The 21510-nt window shown below is 41.4% G+C and overlaps 1 protein-coding gene across 7 annotated transcripts in view; it reads left to right on the top strand.

Moving 5' to 3' along the window:
• Nucleotides 1-21510, top strand: part of ROBO1 (roundabout guidance receptor 1) — a 740888-nt gene that overhangs the window by 404442 nt on the left and 314936 nt on the right. The window contains exon 1 of one of the 7 annotated variants that reach the window (XM_042788640.1): nt 18657-19282. The exons of the other annotated variants lie outside the window; for them this stretch is intronic. Within the exon in view, the coding sequence (XP_042644574.1) occupies nt 19228-19282 (55 nt within the window). The 5' untranslated portion in view covers nt 18657-19227. Of the gene's footprint in view, nt 1-18656; nt 19283-21510 lie in introns of those variants that run through there. 7 annotated transcript variants of the gene reach the window in all.

The raw sequence follows: 21510 nt of genomic DNA, 5'->3' as shown, positions 1-21510 counted from the left end.
AGTCCCATTAGAAGTTAGGTTTGGCACTAATTTCTGGGGTTTTGTTCTAGAAAGGTGACAATGAAATACAAATACCTTGATTTTTTTTTTTGGTATTGCAAAACACAAATCATTTGACATATTAATCCCAAAGTATTATTGAATAAACTGACATCCAGTAGCTGAAAAGTATCTCCATTACATATTTTGCACTGTGCTAGAACACATGCATGATGCTGTGATAAACAGTCTACAAAGCACTTGTTAAGACAGTTCTTACCCCTAAGGAATTTACAGTCTGGGAGACAGAGATAAGATAAGATGCACCTGGTAACCAATAAGTGATTCTATTTGCATTTTTCTTTTCTGTTTGCTTTCTTTTCCCAATGTTTCACCCCCTGTTCTATAATGAGGTGCTGGACTGGTTGATGTGACACTTGTGAGTCTCTAGGAAGAATCTGATTGAAGAAGCGTGGTGGCTGGCACTGGGTTTGGGAAATCATATTTTACAAGTTAGGCAGCAGAGAGGAAAATATAAAGTCAGTGATGATTGGAGACGGTTCTCAAGGCCTATCCCTGTCAAACACTGAACATTTTGACTCCTGTCAAAGAAAACAAGGAGTGGAGTATTATTAAGAAAGGGTTAGGAACTCCTGTATGCTCAGAGGATGATTTCTTTTTTTTTCCTATTCAGATATTTAATGCATAACCCAGTCATCCTCTCAACAGCACAGTCTTTTGATGAACAGTGAGTATCTGTCATAACACTGGAAAAAGAACTCAAGTGGTGCTGTTGCTAAAGATTTTAATTTACCTTGATAGCATCCAGACTAAATATGAGGCCTTTCTTAAGTTCCCAAATGTCATTAGGTTTCTCGGGGTTATTGCTACACTACTAGACTTGCTGAAGCTATTCGAATACTTTCCACTTCTCATTAGAGCATTGCTGTCACTTTTTCTCAGCTTCTGCCTCTTCCCTGGTTTCCTTCAAGATATATCATCCGAAGTCTCCTCAGTATTACTTCCCCCATTTTCCCTCCCTCACTTTTCCCCTTGTCTCCTTCTGATAGCATAATATCATCATGTGAAATTCATGGCCGAGTTTTCTGGTTCCTTTTGCTCACTTGTACTCCCTTCTTTCAGTGAGTGCTTTGTATGGCTATACATTGCAACATCATCCAAGTCACACCTTATCTTTTCGAATGTGTTCTTTGACACTCGCTAAGGTTATTAGTAGTCTCGGCTTGATTATGTTTCTATTCTTCTTCTATTAATTTTGTTGGTGATACCGGGAAAATAACAGGCTTACAACTCACTGGAAGTGTACCTCACTGGAACCAGTATATTTTGAGTCAGAAAAGTTCAATTTTGTTATTGTTATTTCAATAAGAAATTAAAACAATATATTTAGTTCTTCTGCTTCTCCTGCTAACAGCCTACTCCCATAAGAAAGTGGAATAGGTTTGAATATATAGTATGAGACACAATCTTGCAATAAATTCTTAACAATATGTGAATATACAGTGATAGTCAAGCAGCTAAGGCTGTGATACCCACCTCAGACATATTTACTGTATAGTTCATGTGTAGTCTGCAGAGACTAATAACAGCATGCTGTTATGATTGGTTACTGTAGCACAGGAGATAGCAATGATTATGAATCAGGTTGAATGTTATCCAGATGCACTGTAGCTGTTAGAGTATAATATTTATGATAGTTCTGAAATGGTATAATATCTATAACCAGTCTAAAATCTCTTTAACATGCCCTCAAACATGATTAGCAGTAATTTATCTGAACAGAACATGAACAGATAAACACCTCACTTGACACAGTTATACTCAAAGCAAAAAAGAATTTGATTAATATAAAGCACCTGTACTCTAAATCATTTTAAAGATGGCATCTGTTTTCTTATGAGATTAAATCTATGTAAGATCAGTATTTTACCTCTAGCTTGTGTGTCTAATAATATCAGAAGTAGTATAAAAGAAGCATACAAGGGAACGGTTTTGAAAGAAGAAAGAAAGACAGCAACACGTATGTTTTCACAACAGAGTTTTCACCGTTTATCTAAAGCAACTTGGAAGAATTTATCCATGGCTTTGAAAACAAGCAGTAAGGACTAAATACTTGCTTGAATGTGAAAACTCAAGAAATGTGAAAACAGAGTAAAGCAAGAGGCAACTTTTTGTCACTATCATCACACTTTATATGTACTGTACAGAACAAGGCAGAACATGGGGAACTCTACAGGTTTCCATTGAGAATAGCCAGATTTATTATTCTTATCTTCACCTGCTTAGTGTCTATGTGTAGCATGTTTACAGAACAAGACTTGATTTTGATGTTGATGTTTTACATAGATCCACTATGATTTCTCTGTGATCTTCACAAATTTAAAAGGCAAATGCATCTTCCAAAATGGGAAGAAGCAGCAACATTGCCCCTGACAAAGAATCTCCTGCAGTTCCCAGGTCATGGATATAAAGTCATCCTAGAAGTTTTTACTGGAAGAATGAGTAGTACCATCATGTGCCCTATTTGCTTTATTAGACAGTTGATGCAACTTTTGCACATCGACAGTATCATTTCTATTAGCCAAGAAGTGGTGCAGGTTTATAGAAAAACATTAAAATGTTTTTTCTATTGCTAGACTATTAGAATATTCAACATCAAGGAGCCTGCCACCCTAAAGCAAGATTAATTAAACATTTTGTTCAAAGGGAAATTAAAAGGGAGTCAAGACCTCTAATACAGACATTAGGACAGGATCTTAATTGCAGAGAGTTCATTATAGCTTCTTTCTGAAATACAAGAACAGGTAAATGACAAAGGGGACAAAGAGAGAAACACACACATTGTGTACATGTAAGACTCAATAGAAGTCCTTTGCTATGGCTTGAGCAATTTCCTCTTGTACTGAAAAACTGCTGGCTGGAGAAATATAGTTGTGTTTGTCTGCTTGTCCTTGCATAATAGTAGGAGAAAGGTAATGGTCTTAAAGGAAACTGCAGAGTAATTAGTCTATCCCTTTCTTATAGCCACTTCAGTTTTTAATTAATTTATGCATGCAAATACCTGATTTAGATTTTTCTGCAAAAATAATCAAGGAAACTGCTTGATTCAGATGATTCTTACAGATGACTGATGATTCAGCCAAACCCCTCAGATTCAGAGCTCTTAGAGGTTCCACTGCTTCTTCACAGACTCTACAGCAGAGACTCCGAATGCAAAGATCTATGTTAAATACCTCTAAAACTCCACTGAAGATGCCTTTCCAAGCAGAACAAGGTGCTTCACTCAAGAGAACCTCTAGTATTACATGTAAAGATTTGATTTATCTTGCCTGCCTTCAGGTGCATGAAAAGTTGTTAGGCCAAGTCTGAACCAATCATGCACTAAGAGGGCAGAAACAGGTACTTCCATAAGATGATTCAGTGGTTCTAAGAATGGCGTTAAGATCCAGCTCAGGAGTTGTCCATTTCTCTGTGTTGGCTGTAGATGGAATAGGGGCAGAAATTGCTTTTAGGTAGCTGATCTTCTGTGAAACACTATTCTAAATCAGGTACATGGAAGTCATTCGTGCAGAAAATAAAATGCTCTACAGATTTCTATTTTGGCTTTAAGAGAAACTTTTGAAAAACATATGAGTAAAACAAATGATCTTGGAATTTTCTGATGGAGGTAATGAGTGATATTTACGTTAATGGAAAGGAAATCTGTATTAAACAGAACAGGCTCTCTCTTGAGCCCTGGTCTCCTCAGAGCTGTACTGTGTAGCAAATACATTGCTAAACTCTGTTTTGGACCCAGTGCTGTACTTTCATCCACCAGATAAGGTTATGCGTTGGAAGAATGTGCACAATACTGTCAATACAGTTTTTTGCTTAATTCAGTTTCCTCTACTAGATTTTGTACTATCTGCAGAGCCACTAATACAGCACTTCCACTTGCCTGTTTTCCAATGCATGGAATAGGAAAACAAAACCCCAAAACAAGTGGGGTTAATCACCTCACTGAGAACAGCTCTTATTCTCTATATAGTCTGCTAATTCTTGGGAATGGCGATATCATTTAAAAGGAGGTCTCCCCTGGTTTTAGTAGAAGCTATATGATAAACCTAACACCACTGAAACCTTTGTTAATGTTAAATTTAGGCAATATGGTATGGTTTCATTTTAGACAAACATGCTCCTACTCAATATACTGATTCCATAGGAACATATTTCATCCTGGTTTTACTCTTTTCCCCTTGCTACCAAGTCCCCCATCAAAGCATTTAACCTTTACTACAAATTAGTGATTTGAAATAAACGGAATCTCTCATTCTAAAATAGGAGAAGATGAGAAACATTCTCTGGCATGTGCCTATTGCTGTGATTTAACTTACAAACTCATAGCCTACTGACAAACACTTCTTTGTTTGATGGTGTGGCTGTAAGTTGTTTAGTAAGTTGGAGAGTATATGCATTTTTACATGTAAAATTCGTTTTATACAACACTACTTAACAGCATAAAACTAGGTTAATGACATAGAAATATAAACCTTCCTTAATGTTATACCTTCCAAGAAAATGATTCTTTGTATCCTAGTCTTAAAAATGCTGCAGCAGAAAGATCATACAATCTGACCATCATCAAACATTATCTGATGTTGCTTCATACTTCAAATAGCTCAACTTGACACCCTGTTTGGTTTACCCTTTGCTAAGATGGAGGTTTTACCCTGAAATGACCTCTTTGGCTTTGCAGTGAATTGTTTTAGTAAACAGATGGATCATTTGACTGAAAGAAAAAAAAAACTAAAATATTCATTTAGGCCTGCAAATCATTTCTCTGAATGAGAACAGTAAATTCTAAGTGCCTGAGGCTTCAAACCTTTCAGGAGTTGGAATTCTGCATGAAATTGGGTTGTTAGTGTCTTGCCTTTATTTCATGTGATTTATTCTTTGTGCTGCATGAAGCTGCATAGTAGAAAACCTTTAATTACTTATTTCATGGAAACATTTGAGGAGTTGTATTTGTTTCACTTTATTGGCAGCTTTGTTGAGCAATGTGTGATTGTATTTAGTACAACTGTGTCATATGTTTAATTAAATGATTTGTTTTTCAATCTTAATTGTAATCAACAGAAGACATTACTACATTGAAAGATATGAAAAATACCCTTAACTTTTATAATTAGGAACATGAGTGTAATCAACTTGTGTTGCAGTCTATAAACCACAAACTGAAGAGGTGTTAAAGGAGTAACTCATTCCCATTTTGTGGGTATGGACTATCATGTTTTGGATCTATGTTCATCTTTATCAATAGAGTAGGAGATAATCTTTTGCAAATTGTGGCATGGTTATAGTTGCAGACACAATAAAACCTTTTAAATTAGTTGTAGTATATAAAATCTTTAAAATACTGACGTTCATCCCCTAGATAATATATTGCTTTGTATCAGTTGCATGATTTGTACCATTTAACTTAGAAAAGACAATTTGATTAACAAGTTTAATCTTATAAAAGCTTATGAAATTTAAATATTTCTTATTAAATTTAAATATTTCACCCATTTAACCCCTGTACTGGCCTCCATAAGATACGCTTGTATTTGATTAAGGCTTCCAAAAAAGCACTTTATCTTAATTTGCAGGGATCAAGAAATGAAGATTCCACTTCTTCCCTTGACTCTTCAGAACCTTGTTATTATTGGTTGTTTGCAATAATAATGACAATAATAATTTGTTTGTAAATATCAGTTCGGGAAGCTGGTATCTGATTCCAAAAGTAGAGATCTATTTCGTATGTCTAAACTTGTTAGCAATTTGGCATAAATGCACCCCAAAATCTATTTACCTGTTGTTATTTTTTTTTTCTGTGCGTACAAATACAATGTTCCTAGTTTTTCCAGGATATAACAGAAATAAGACTTCCACATTACCCCAGAAGTCATAACCTCAAGTCCCATGCAGTAGAATTGTTGTGCTCTTATCTGGACATGGCAGTGTTTCAGACGGCAAGTGTTTGAAGAATGAGTGGACAGAACATCAGTATTTTGTTGTTATTTTGTGTATGGACCTGCATCCAACTTCATGGTGATGGAATCTCAGTCAGACTTATGGGGCTGTCACCTGCAGAGCAACAGAGCATTGAAGAGACAAGGCCTTTCAGTTGTCCTTTCTGCCTGTTGTCGTTAATATGTGCTTGATTGTGGGACGCAGGGAAGATTGCTATGCCATGGAAATGGCTGCTATCCCTGGAACAGGTTAAGTTTACCTTTTACCAAGACAGCTTTTTTTTCGGAACTGACACCTGTGCTCTATGTGAAGCGTCATGGCAAGCATGGGAGCATCTGGGTGAGGATATTACATGATTGTTATACTTTAATTACATTGTTAAAGTGCCGGAACAATCTATATGTTTGTGTACCAAGATTCTAGAAACAAGTCCTCTCCTCTCCGTTAGATGGGGTTTCCACTGTGTGCTTACTTCAGATCAGTGTCAAATCAATAGGTTATCCCGAATCCAATGGGTAATAAAAGAATATACTGTTTCTTCAAGATGTCTTGTTTTAGCCACAGGACACAATACCAAGCTCTTTAGTAAGAAATGGTTACATATAGTTGGGACTAACATTACCTGTAATACACTTTAATAAAGAAGAGTAGAGATTAAGAGACAATTCAAGAATGTTACTTTGGTAGACTACATTGGTCAATGTCTTCCAGAAAAGCAATAAAGCAAATTTCACAAAGGCTAGGCATCACATTATTTCACTGATAGGAACTCTGATGACTAATGAAACCATTTCCTGTAGTCAATACATTAAGTTTAAAACTTAAACCCAACCAAACAAAATAAAACCAACTACAATCCTCATTAGAGCAAAGCACATTTCAGAGAACTACATTACGCTATTTAAAATTTGTCTCCACTGTTGTCTTCGCTCTGACTTAAATGACACCGATAACCAGAGATATGTCAAATCACTAAAATGTTGGGGAAAAAACAGATGGACTCCAGCTTTTCATACATATCTGAAAAGTGGCAGGCATGCCACCCACACCTGCTCTCAGGCAGTGGGTTGTCACCTGAAGCTACTGCCAGTTTAAGATGCAGCAGATCCAAGAACCTAAAATCCTCTAAGGATTAGCCTAAATCTGCACAACAGTCTTGAGTGCTAATGTTTGCCTTTAACGTGTTTATTACCACATCTACATGTACTCATCATTTGGATCCAATGCCATTGCGTCACACAGAAGCGGAATGTTTTTGCCACCTGAAACAATGTTGCATCCAAACAATAATATGTCACCTATTGTGTAACAATTTTTCAAACCTGTATTTCTGTTGCACTAAAATTGTCTAGTTTTCAATTGTGAAACATACTGTGTGCTCAAACATGGAGGAGACAGGCTGCCTTTGAACAAAAGCAGCTCTCCAAAGAAATCCATGTCCAAACTGTAATCAAGGAAATCCTTCATGTCTCCTGTTAATTGGTGATTTGCCCTGCATATCTGATGGGAAGATTTATGGCTTCAAGCAAAAATCTCTTTCAAGGGATTCTTAATAAAGGTTTAAGGGTGGAATTTTCAAGAATACCGAGGGGACCTCTTTCAATGGCAGCTGAACATCCCTCTCTGCAAAGCACTTTTGAAACCTCACTCATGTTTCCAAGATGCCAAATGCAGGCCAGGTTTATAATTTTCCTTCTGAGTTCAGAGAGAACTGAAGGACAAAAACAAGAACATCTTAGACCTTATTTTTATCAGTACCCTACCTAATTAAGGAAATTGTAATCAAGAAGCTATGAAATACATGCTTCAAATTAAATGCCACTTTAAAAAAACATTGTTTGATCAATGTTGCTGCACAGAAGATGTTTGTGTGTTTGGTATTTATTCACAGAAAGTATTAATTAACTCCTTGGGAATGGGTAGCATCTCACTAAGCTTTTTGTAAAACAGTAGCAAGCCCTGGAATTTTCAGAGAATTTGAGAATTTAGCAAATATTCTTTCTTGAGAAACCTTAAGAGGTCTTGGCAACTTTGTAAAAAGTTTGTATCAAATTTGGTATTGTTTACCATCAGTAGGGTTGGTTTTACTTAAAAGCCTCTTACAGAGTCTCACCAGCCTAGGGTACTGGTAGAAGTTCATAGTGGTTTGAGCCCTCAGTCTTTAAACCATTTTTATACCTCTTTAAATCACCTAAAATGGAAATCTAAAGTGCTTTTACTAGCTTAATACCAGCAGAGGGCATTACTGCATAGTTCACTAAAAACTAAAAACTGTTACTTTTTGGAAACAATCCAGATAAGAAGAGACAAAGTACACTGGAAGTTTGATAAGTACCTCACTGAAAGACATGTAGACTCTTCAATGATCACATTGAACTGATTGAGAGGATTTCCCCATTATAATCATAAAAATCAGGTTTTTAAAACCTGACTTGCTTCTTTAAATCAAAATGCAAATGTTGCAATACAAGTAGTATTGCATACCGAAATGTGTCACAGAAAGTACGCATGTATATTTTCTTTAAAGTTGGGAAGCAAATTTAAAATTTTACAATTAAAAATAAAGTTGTTCATAAAGAGAACCAACTGAATATGTTTGAATGAAATCTTTCCCGATTTTACTCAGGTGAATTGTTTCCCCCACCATTTAAGAAGACATCCTTTGGTAGTGCCACATTTTCATGGCAATGTGCAAAGTTTCAGTATTGCAAACCCTTTTAATGCCAAGGCAATCTCCCCTGGTCCGAGATTGTTATCTCTATGTAGGAGTATCAACTTTGAATACACAAAAGTGATAGTTTCCCAGTTGCATCATTAGGAAGCAACATTTTAAAATGTTAATTAATGCTAAAACCACGACAAATGTATTAAATAAATAATGCAAAATGATCAGGAATACTTTCTGTGTGTGCACAGAGGTAGGTTTAGAATTAGTTTTTGGCATGTAATGTTTGTGTCTCGCTGTTGCTTTTCTACTTACCCACCTAACAATTACAACTACAGGGATCATATGTGGAAGGGGTAGATCCCAGGTAATATCCTTCCCTATTGTTGTCTCTAAGATCTTCACCTGAGACTTTCTTTGGTCTGAGTGTTTATCGAGTCTGATATTACTATCTGAACTACCATTCTGGTGCTGTCCCCTTCCAGCATTAAGAATTAAAGGGCAATTTTTCTGTTCTTGTTGCTTTCTTTGAGGTTAGCTATGAGTCCATGCAGCGCTGACTGTGCCCTCCAGCTATAAGTAAGATGTTTATTCAACAGTGTAGTTGAGGGTAAATGCAGATAAATTGTGTATACTCAGTAACAACTTGGGAAATACAAACCTTGTCCATTTATATAAAAGAGTGAGTTTTTAACTTTTTATTTGGAAGTAGATTGCTGCATTTTTTATGCCTCCTCCAGTGCTCTGTGTGCAAATTACTCTTGCATATTTTCTGTTAAGATGTGAGAGAAGAGGAAACTGTATGTAGTTGTATATCTATGTGGTCCATGCTTAAGGTCATAATTCTACTGGGGAAGTGTTCCTCTGACCTGTTAGAGGCAGTCAGCACTCCACAACCTTTCACAAACATACCGTTTTTTAAATGGTCGTCTTTTATGCCAGTACAGTTATTTTTGGGAGGAGCAGCTGCTGGCTTTAAATTAAATGACAAAATCTCCAGGAAGAAGAGGAGGAACACGCTGACGGCATGTCTACACAGTCAGGAGCAGATACTTAAGTGCCTGCTCCTCGCACACGGCAAGCCAGGCACACAGAGCCAGCTGCGGTGCAGCAGCCATACAGCCATGTTATTATAGTAATGAGCCTGGGCTAATAAGGCCTGTTGAGACACAACCTGTGTTAGCTCAGGCTTGGCACTATGATAGCATATTTACTCAGATTCTGGACTGGAGCTGGCTTATGTCAGGCTGTCTCAGAGAGTGGGAGGAATAGTTGTGTTACTGGATGCTCCTAACTATGTAGACATACCCTGACAGATTTGTCCTTTGGGAGGTTTTAAGGAAAGCACATGCAAGATCAGTCTTCTTTTTAATGAAATATTTAGCTGGGGCCCAAGGCCTTCCCTCCATTTTTTTTTTTTGTTTGTTTGCTTGTGTTTTTTTTTTGTTTTTTTTTTTTTTGTTTGTTTTTTTTTTTTTTTTTTTTTTAAGTCTGAAGGTAGCCCGAGCTTCTGTGAGAAAGGAGATGTATGCAGTATGGGAGCCTGGTACTGCTGTTTCCTGTGGTTCTTGCACAGAGCTGGAAGGAACAATTTAAAAAAAAAAAAAAATCCTGTTGTATGAATAGGTGTACAAGACTTATCGACAGCATTCGCTTTCTCAGCAGCAATCCTTACTTGCCCTGCAAATTTTGTACTTCATCAGTGTCTGCCACTGAACTTCACAATATATATCACTTGGGCACTTCTCACCAGAATCCACTAGGACCTAGACCAACAGTTTTGAGGAAAAAAAAAAAAGAAAAAAGTAGTAAAAAGTAAAAAAAAAAGAACAAGATAACTCCATGTCCCAAAGAGGAGAGAAATGCTTCTCAGGGCCAGAAAATATTTAATAGTTAGCAGAGTAAGATGTTTCTGATCAACAGAACTCTGTTCTCTGTGTTAGGGGTGAGGTGTTTAACTAATATTTTTTTCTTTTTTCCTTTATCTTCTACCTCAAAAAGTAGGGGTAGTTTAGTTTTACTCAAACACTTGAAATACATTTACACACATTTTTGGCTTCGTAATTAAATTAATATACATTTTCACAGTTCTCTTGAAGTGTGGTTTTGAGAGCTGTTAATATGGATAAATATTGATGGGGTCTTCAGACCTTTTTACCTAGGGTATTTTGCAAGGAATTTCAGGTTGTCTGTATGTATTCTCTATGTGCAGATCACAGAGGAAGACAGTTTCACTTGTTCATTAATACAGGCACGTCAAGCAGGGTACCAAGAACAGGGCCAGCAAAGCACACTGCTGGTGTTAAGATTTTTTGTTGCTGTTTCCAGTCGCATACTGTGTCTGCTGACAGGTAGTACGTACTCCTGGCACCAGCAAATAAGCATACCATCATGGGGCAAAGACTTTCTCCTCTTCCCATGCTGGTCACACAGCACACATTGAAAAATTTCAGGAGGTGTAATAAAAATGTATGCTCTAGGCACTAAACCAGGATGTCTCTATCATTTGTAGTTCCATCCTTGCTTTTTTCCCTTCCTCCACTCAAGGGCATAATGTGATATTAAAACTATAGTAAGCATTTTTTTTTAATTAAAAGAGGTTAAATATATGGGATCAGATAGGCTTTCATCATGCAATTATAAATTGTATGCTGGTTATTTTAAATTTCAACATGCAATTGAAATTGTACTGGGTGAGCTGGCTTGGGTATCTGCTTTGCATTTGACTGAGTTAATTCACTGCAGGTATTCAGTTCTTAAGTGGCGTCTGCTTTAAATATGTGCAGTAATTCAATCAAAGAAATAAGATGGATAGTTTATGTAATCCTTTTCATCTCCAGATTGCTAAGGTTAACCTTAACTATTCATGAATTATAAATGCATACAGCAATCTCAAACTAATACATGTAGAAAACCTTTTTTTGATGGCCTGTTGAAAACCATGGAATAGTTCCTTCTTTTAAAATATAATTGATGGAACCTACAGGCACTGTATATCATTTCTTCCAATTATTTGTAATCTTAAACAAAAGTTTTGTGCAACTCATTTCAAACCGTCGTCTGTGGTAATACTAAACCCTTCCTCTGAGCCAGGAACATAGGTAATTTTCTCTTCAAAATTTTGGATGCATCATTCTTACAGGCCTTTTCAGTGCCAATAGATTCTGTGACATGAATGGGAACCCAAAGGCAGATATTACAGAACAATAAAGCTCTGTTGAAGCCTTCACAATTCCTGGAGTAATTAAATAAAGAAAAAAGAATCCTTTCTCTTTCATTTTGTTAGTTCATTCAATGCCATTTGGATGGTTTTGCTTGTTAGCTCTCTTATAGGCAGTCTGAACAATCCACTAGGTGACACCCTCATACTCTTCCTATACTCTGTAGAAGCAAGGAGATAGTGAGTACTGAATGGCTCATTTGTTAAACATTTAAAGCAAATACTGAGATTTCGGGGACAGGTCTCTCTTTGTTTGGCAATATCAGAGATAACACTGGTTTTGTAATAAATACTGTGTTGTTTGTATATAAATTACATATTAAGAAGATTAGCATTTTGTCATTAACAAGAACAAAACCACAGAGCAGAAGTTGTACGCAATATTTCCTATAATTATAATTTTTATAAAGCATTTGACCTACTCTGCTGAGTAGACTAAATAGAAAATATGCCCTTAGCATTTTTTACTGGGGGAACAGAAGGAATATAGCTTCGGTGATTTTTTTTTTCCCAGTGGGGATGTGCTATAGCATCTTTGAAACAGAAATGAAAAGCCACATTCACCCCTAATATAAAGGACTATTAAAGGATAAACTTCAATTAAATTTTGCATGTTTACGTCAGTGGTGAATTTTTCTTGTAGCTCTTTATGTTGATAATGATGCTTTATAAATCTTTTGAGGAAAGGATCTTTTGTCATGTTGTTTTTATACACCTAGCATAATGAAGCTTGAGCTTGTTTAGGGCCTCCATCTATGAATTCAACATAGCAAATAAAATCTTGTATTCTATTGCTAGTATTCCTTACTCTGAAATGACTATGGACACTATTCTAAATGTATGTAGTGAAAGACACTGGAAGTCTGAATTCACTAGTGGTGTAATTAAGAGTAACATCAAAGAAATAAGAGTTACATCCCCAAATTAATGTAAATAAAAGGAAAATCATGTTAAGGCCCTAACAATCAAAGACAAGAAAATAATTTCTTTGAATAGCATGTTTAAACACTAACCATCCAGGTCAAGAAAGAGACAGAAATTGACTTATATGGGCATGGAAATTACATTATTTTTTGTTTACTCATAATAATTATTCCAAATAATTATACGGCAACTGTAGTTTTCCAAGCTTTTGCTATCCATGAATGTTTTATATTCATCTACGCTTTATAGTACTTCTTCTAACAACTTCAGTGACTGTTTAGCTCTAATGTAGAAAAATCCATTTTTTTCACTACCGAAACCTGCATAAAACTATTGAAATTACACACTGCTCTGCTGTCATGTATGTTTGTTGACTTCAGCTAGGATTCCTACCATGGATTAGGCCCGTTATGCACTTTAGAGACAGATATATATATAGAGATGTATAATTCCGTGTATTTTTCCATTTAGTTTCAGCTTATTAATGCTTACACTTAGAAAAAAGATTTTTAATCGTTTTTTAAGACAGTTTACTAAATAATCCAACAGATCACTTCTGTGGTGTCCTAAACAGTCTGGGAAGAAACAGTTTTTGAAATTTAGTTAGATCTGATAGAACAATGGCAGGAATATGGTGGACTATTTAAGTGGCTGCCTTTTTAAAATGAGTATTACATTCTGAGGGTAGCATAATGTGTTACAGTAATTTAAACGTATTTTAGATTATAGTAGGTAAATAACTAACATTAAAGTGATTAAGAGATTAAGTGGGGGAAAAAAAAACCCCAAACCACAAAAGACAGGTCACACTGAATTGCACGATTTACTGTGGGTGAATGTGCAAGTGCATTGGCTGTTTTTGTGGGATTCCTGAATCTATATGGTTGATCACATGAAAGCAGACCCAAGCCTCTGAGGGATGTCATGCACATCTTAACAAAAGCCTATGAAACTAGTTCTAGTTTGAATGTTTGAATAACTTGTACAGACATCTCCATAATAGTCTAATTGGTAACACTAACAGTGCACTGCTAGCTGAATTAGTTCTCTGTGATGTCACTGGAAGCTTAATTGTATCATATAGAATAATGTTACTGATTTAGTCATCCTTGCTACCAGCCTCAGAACGCTCAGAACGATCAACTCTATGTGCATATGCAGACACATGCATGTGTGATCGTATAATATGCACACACTCGTAGATACGTATTTCTGGCAGCCAGCTCCTGGAGATAACTGGAAGGCTAAACAGTACTTGAAAATCGGGAAGGTAGGAGTCATTTGAAATTCAGAAAGGTTTGTGGAGAGTGCAGTTGCCCCCGTAACACATCCAAGCCATCATGTGCATATCTCTGCCTTTAGAGAGGAGTACCCTGGGATCTTTAGTACATACAGAAATAAAGGTTATTCAGGGTAATGTGAAAAAAAAATAATCTCCAAAAGCGCATTGTCCCTTGTAGCAGCACTGATTTCAGTCACTTCGAGGGAAGAGTGCCATCTGCTGAATCACAACTATCAGTTCTGTAGAACCTTTTATTTTTCTTTGAGGTTTCCCAATCAGAGTCATGTGCCTCAAACACAGGCAGCATGTGTAATTTTGTGCACAGGAGTAGTCCTATTCTCTCAGAAATTACATGTTTGTGTAAGTGTTTAAAATGGTGGGGGTGAGGGAGGTGAGGTGTAGAAGAAGATAAATACCAGATTAAAAATTCAGTCCTTCAACTGTTGTGCATTCAGTATTGTAAGATTTTGAAATAAAAAGATAGATGCTGGGAATTAGAGCTAGTATTTTATTTTGGTGAATGCAGTAGATGTATGTTATTGTACAATCAAATGCATACAGGACTGTATTTTCTGTAGTTTTAAATTCACTTAAAAACATGACTTTATGTCACTGGAAGTGAGCTATTTTTCCTATGCTTTTTGGAGGAAAAATTATCAATTGATATAATTTAGAGTGCAATATCATTTTATGGCATTTGTGCCTTCTTTTCAGATGCCACCAAATTTTCCTTATCTGATTACTTTTCTGTCATTCATATTTCACATATTACAGAATTAACACAGCAAGTACGTCTGCATTTTAATACATACAGAAGTGCTCCCCAGATCTGAAGAGGTTAAAGCCGTATTTGTTTTCCTAGAATCATTTTCTGACAGATAGATACATATATGTGTGTGTGTATCTCATATATATGTATGTATGTCTCAGTATCAAGAACAATACGGATGCTTGAATAGCACACATTTTGTAAGAACATCTGCAGAATTAAAGATGATGTCAATTACTTATAAGATATTCCGATTAATTTCTGTAGGCATACAATTTCAAGAGGTTCACTCAGCCGTGCAGCTGTTCTATATTATTACAATCTAAATGAATTTTAGAAAAGATAATTAGAGCAGTATATATCCACTCCTCGTAATTTTTCTGAAGTAAGAAAACACTTGACAGCTAAACATATTATGAAGTATCTGAGACAGTACAAATTGAAAAGGTCTTTGAAGCCCTAGTTTACTTTCACTATAGGTATCTAAAGTAGAATGAATCTCTACTTCTCAAAGGATAAAGATTTCTTTAGAGTCATCTAAGCAGTCTTAGATGCCTGTTAAAGATGGGGTAACTGTGACACAAAAGCTGTAAGCTGTTTTACTTATGCCACCTCATGATCATATGGTAAGGTCATTCAAGCTTCAGACCTTTAATCCGTTGCTGTATTTAGAATATCTCTGTGTCTGAAATATGAAATTAGAAAATGAATACCCAGTATACATAAGACATATCAACACAGCATAAAATTTTACTGGCCCTTTTTTTGAATGACCTAAGCAAAAGAGTGTGTGAATCTAGAAACCTACTATTTCACTAATGTACAGGAAACAGATTTATCTTGAGAAAACACCCTCAGAATTAGCTAAATGCTTTATTTACCTGCTCTCCACATCATATATACTTGTTGTCTGCTGCAAAGTAAATGGATTAATTTATGTTGCTAGATAATACATATGTCATAGAAATGCATTAAAAATTAGGTGTTTACTATTAAAGATTACAGGGAGTATTGACAGCTTCATATAAAAGCAGGGATACATAAAAATGACACTTTATAATTAAATAAATATATATATAATGAGGTATGTATGTACGTTCACAGAGTATGTAAAACCCACTTATTCCCTATAGAGTGACCTACTTGTAGATTTGTGGTTTTGCTTTTTTAACAGAAGCAATCAAGTAAAATATGTAATTTGGTACAACGTGAGTGAGTCTGTCAAGTATTGATACTACAGAAGAAATAAAAAACACGCCTTCAAAATGTTACCTGTGGTGGTGATGGTGGTGTGTTATCTTCCTGGAGACTATTTAGTCTAGGCTTAAAAAAATAAAAATCTGACTATGTAGTAACTGGAACAGATTACCTAAAGAGAATATGAAATTCCAGTCATTAGAAATGTATAGTAATGGGATTAAAAAATACTTGCTGGTGGGAGTCTACTTATATTTGACCCTATCTCAGAACAGGGGGTGAAATAAATGAACTCTTGAGGCTCATTTTCAGCCCTGCATGTGACTCCCGTTTATTTAATTAAAAAAAGAACAACCCCAAACCTAATTTATTGAAATCACAAACTTCTCAGGAGGGTTGAAGGATTATCTAGGACCTCTTCACTGTTTTTGCAGCGTGTTTTAATTCTGAAGGTGCTAACACATTTTTCTTTCATAAAGTGCAGAACAATGGCATGGGGTCACCGAACAGAAATTGTTGGCTAGGTACAACTTGAAGAAATCTGGTCATATCCAAAAGTATCCACTGATACCGATTCTACAATTGTGATTGTTTTCTAAATGTGTTTGAAGTCGGACACTAATTCCTTTTTTTTCTTTGAAAATTAATGTATGATTAGTGTTAAAACACTGTATTTTTTTTTCTAATTTTTGAGTGTTCTAATGTTTGGTCTGTTCACATCAGTTTTAGTGGAAAATCTGCCATTTTTGGTTGCTGCTGATATATATACACACTGGAGATACATACATAACCAGGAGCTTACTTTTCCAATGTAAACCAGTTTTGCTTTACATTACTGAAAATTTGTCTTTGCTGATCTGACATAAAAGTGGAGTAAGATAGATTCAGCGCAACCCCGAGGACGTTCCTGTTGTTGGACTTTCAGTCAGGTTGCCCTGCACCACCCCGAGGGAGGCAAAACGGGCCAAACGTGGTGGCACACCAGCATGAGTGCAGTTCGACTGACGGGGGCTGAGAGCATCCAAACCTACCTGGCTGAAAACCCGGAGCGCATATAAATCCTGCAGCAAGAAGTAAAGGGAGGTTCTTTCTCTGGCGTTTTATTATCCCGCTGCAAGAAAAGGCTCACTTGCAGTGGGGGTTATATCTTCAACATCCTTCTGGGAAATGAAATTTCTTTTAACATCTCATTCAGTCCTCGTAACGTAATGGATCAAACTTGGGAATAGCTGGAGCTTCGCTGCGAGGTGGGAGCGCTGCTCCACGCCCGATTTACCGGGCAGCAGCTCTTCTTCCAAGCCCACCTTCCCTTTCCACCTGCAGCGTTCAGCCTTCTTGCCCCGCCGCTACCTCTCGTGGCGTGGGACAAAGCTGACCCGAGCACGCGGAGCGCGGGTATTGCAGCTCACCTAGTCTCCTGCCCAGCGCCCGGCCTCAGGAGCCAGGCTTGGAGGACGCTTGTCCCAGAGGTTTGGTCCGCGCATGGAGCGCGGCCAGGCCGCAGGCGACGAGGGGTCACCCGGCCAGCCGCGGCCCCCCCCCCCCCCCCCGCCTCGCCCCCCCGGGGGGAGCCCTGAGCGCGCCGGACCCGCCCGCGGCGCCGCCTGCCCGTGCCGGCGGTCGTTATAGCGCGGGGGGGAAGGAAACCGGGCACGCCGTGAGGGGAGCGGCGTGCCGCGGCCCTACCTGCGGCCTCACGGCGCCGCCCGCCCACCGGGAGCCAAGCGGCCGGGAGCCCCCGGGGAGCCCACAACACGCTCCGGGCGCTTTTTCCTCTGGGGCTCCCGAGACCCGAGTTGGGGGGGGGGGGGGGGGCTTGTTTCTCCGCTTGTTTTCGGGGCGGGCGGAATCTGAACTTTTCCTGTGACTGATGTTACCCCAGGCTCAAACCGGGCTGTCTCCCCGCCGCTCCGGCCGCAGGCGGGAGCTAAGGGGGCTGCCCTGTTCCCCCGGGCGGCGGCGGAGGGGGGAGTGGGAGGCGGTGCCGGCTCCGGGCGGGGCGGGGCGGGGCGGGATCCGCTGGGCCGGGCCGGGCCGGGCCGGGCCGGGCGCGCGGGGGCCGCGTAGGTGCGGCTCCTTTAAGGTGTCCTGGGGCGGCACCAGACCCGCCACGGCGGCGGCGGCGGCGCGGGGAGGGGGCGGGAAGGGGAAACCCGCGGCGGCCGCCACCGGCTCGACGTGATACCACAAAGTTCAGGCGCGGCGGGCTCGGCCCCGCCTGACTCGTGCACCCCGGCCCGGGCGGTGGGCGAGCAGCCGCTCCTCCTCCTCCTCCTCCTCCTCCTCCTCCTCCTCCTCCTCCTCCCCCCCCCGCCTCCCGCTGCCGCCGCACCGAGGGCGGGTGGGGTGGGTGGGTGGGTGGCTGGGGGCGTTGGCTCGGGGAAGTTTTGCTCGCCCTCCCTCTCCTTCCTTTCTTTCTTCCTTCCTTCCTTCCTTCGCCCCTGTTGTGCCCTCCTCCGGCGCTGGGGAGGGGGCGAGTTTGGGATTCCCTCGTGCGGGGGGCGGCGGCGATGCTGGGCAGGGCGAGGGGCTGCCGCCGGGGCTCCCCTGCCCGCCGCCCCGCCTGACTGCGGCCGGGCTCCGCCGCGGCCCCCGACGCGCCCGCCTCCTTCCCCCGCGATGGGAGCGGGGGCCGCCGCTCCGCCGCCGCCGCCGCGCGCCGCCGCCCGCCCTTCGCCCGCGCCGGGTGCCCAGTGACTCGGCGGGGCGCTTGGCGGAGAGCGCTCCCCTGCCCGCCCCTCGCCGTCGCGGAGGGCGGCGGTGGCCGGTCCGTCACCCGCCCGTCCCACCCGCGTTCCGTTACTGGATCGTCCCGGGCTCCCCGAAGCAAAGTCTCGGGCCGGAGCAGCAACTTGTGGTCGGGAGGCGGCGGACCCTCGGCTGCGGGAACTCGGGGATCTTTTGTTTTCTCCCGTCGCTTTGGATGGTCCGGGGAAGTGTCAAGGCGCCGCTGAGGAAAGCCCGGGCCAGGACAGGGGAGGCCGGCCGGAGCTGGCGTGCTGCTGGAGCCCCGCGGATCTGACAGCGCCCTCCCCGGAGGGGGCTCGCCCCGGGAGGCCGGCGGGAGTGGGAAACCTCGCTTGCGTTAAGCTTCTGTGCGTGGGATTACAACTGGGGGCTCCTCGTTTCTGCCCCCGCTCTTCTGGCATGAGACTGCTTGCAGGCGCCACCCGAGGACAATGATCGCGGAGTTTGCTCACTTTTACCTCTTTGGATTCATATGTCTCACCTCAGGTAACCGCCACACGTAAGCGAGTCAGATACGAGGCCGCGGCGCTGGCCGCGCTCCCGCCGCCCGCCCCGGTTTTTGCGGGTGTGGGGGGGGAAGGAATGCGCCAGCCGGCCTCTCCGCGCCTCCCGCCTCCTCTCCTCGGCAGCGATGCTTGCTTTCCACCCGGCGGGCTCCCAGGCTACGTTTGCCCCGGGCGCGGTGTCAGGAGCCGCCGCCGGCCGCGGCCCCTCCGCCGGCGGGGGCTGCCCGGGGGGTGCCCGGCTGTGGGGGGTCGGTGCGCGGCGGCGGCTGCGGCCCCAGCGCCCGCTCCCCCGCCGGCGGCTCCCGGGGGGCCGGTGGGTGTAACCGTGGCCGGCGGTGAGCCCCAGGGCGAGAGGGGGCGGCGGGAAGCGACCCCGTCCTGCCGCTCGGCCGGGGCTCCCCACGGGGAGCGGGCCGGGGGAGAGGCCGCAGGTACTGCGCCCCCTCCCCCGGGCCGTCCGTTAGCGGCCGTTCGCGGCCCGGGCCGCGGGCCCACGCGTGAAGGGGTTAACCCCGCGCGTCGGTGTTGTGGGTGTGGGTGATGTTTTGGGCACAGGTTTAGCTTCACCTTGGCGGTTAAAGTTTATCCACGTGTGTGAAGTGAAGCGCCAGCGTGATAAATGGGAGCAGGAGAGATCGCCGAGGAGATGGGGGGGGGGGGGGGGGGGGGATTAATGATCATTAGTCACTGTTTGCGCGGGGCTTATGCGTGTCGGGGCATCTTATCGTGCCCGTAGATTAAAGATCGGGTCGTACTAATAGGGTAATGCTGAGAGCAGGTTCCGCTCCGGGCACGCACCCCGTCCCGCCGCGGTGCCGAGGAGCGCGGCGCAGGCAGGCTGCGGAAGGGCCACGCGTGCCCGGCGTCGCCCCACGGGGCCGCGCCTGGCACCCGGCGCCCGCCGCCGTGCTGAGCCCTGTGGGCCGGGGGCTCCGTGGAGTTTTTTTGGGGGGGGTTGGGGTTTGTTCCTGTAGAAGCTTCCTGTTGCTCTCGGGAGGCCAGCTCTGCCTGCCTGCAGTATTCCTCCCCGTTCTCAACAACGCCTTTTGTCATACGTAAGCTACGGGTAAATGCAGTAAAACCTTGTGTTATAGTTAAGGTTAGTTTGGGCGCTAACTTTCCTACCTTAATTGATTTTTATAAGTTTGCTGAGGACCCCTTTGAGTCATTAAAGTTATGGTAGCATGAGACACCTGGTCAGTAAATGAATGAATGAAGTTTTTGAAAGACTTAAGTACACTGCCTGAAGCTTTAAGTCTTAATTATGTCACCAAATGCAATAACTTATGTCTGTTTTTAGATTATATCATAAATTTAACCATTACATTTTTGCTGTTAGGTATTAGGTTTGCTTCTTGTGGCTTTGAGTATGGAAAGCACTCCATCTCTCTCTCTTAAAAGAAAGTAACTCAAACCCTGTTCTCTTTTGACCGTGTCAGTCATGCCATCTTTAATTTGCTTTTCTCTGTATTGCCTTCTTTATCTAATAAAAGAAACAATTGGAATGGGGAATAGCCTTTTCGCCAATTTGCTATTTGTAAATGTTTCGTGCTGATCATCCCTACTGTGGAAGGGTTGACTTCATAGACAATGTACTCTATAACTCAGTTCTGTTCTGGGCTACCTTAAGTTCCAAGTTAAGAAACAGTTTGGTGGTGGTTGTGTGGTGGGTGTTTTGTTGTTGTGTTTTTTTTTTTTTTTTTTTTTAATTAATATATTTCTCACATAAATGCTTAATAGAGTAAGATGGATGTAAAGTTTTTTCAGTTTTGATTTTTTTTTTTTTTTTTCTTTTTCCCTCAGGATGAGGATGTTCTCTTTAATAATGTTGATTCCAGCTGAGATGTTGGACAGAAAAAAAAGAAAAAGCTATGAATTTTTATGGAGGTTTTTAATTTTGCCCTGTAAGCAAAGTCAGTAACAAAGATAGAGACAAACACCAGAGAACAACTTTGTTCGAACTCCCTCACCAGAGGGGTTTCTTTTTCCCGTCAGCTAGAGTGTGATCAAGTAGTCGGCCTTGTGTCTAGAACAATGGAGATGCCAGAAACCTCTGGCAGGATGAAGTTTGAGGGCAGATGGCTGCAGTGCAGAAGGAAGGACAGGAGTCATCTATGGCAGTTTCCACGCTGAAATCCTTTGAGTTCTACTGACAGCTGATCTGCTTGAAAGTTGATTGATCCTTTCCTCCCTTTTCCACTGAAGGTT

This window comes from Tyto alba, unplaced genomic scaffold (assembly GCF_018691265.1).
Source record: "Tyto alba isolate M040663 unplaced genomic scaffold, T.alba_DEE_v4.0 Super-Scaffold_14, whole genome shotgun sequence".
NCBI lineage: Eukaryota > Metazoa > Chordata > Aves > Strigiformes > Tytonidae > Tyto > Tyto alba.
This window is presented reverse-complemented; position numbering and strand designations above follow the sequence as displayed.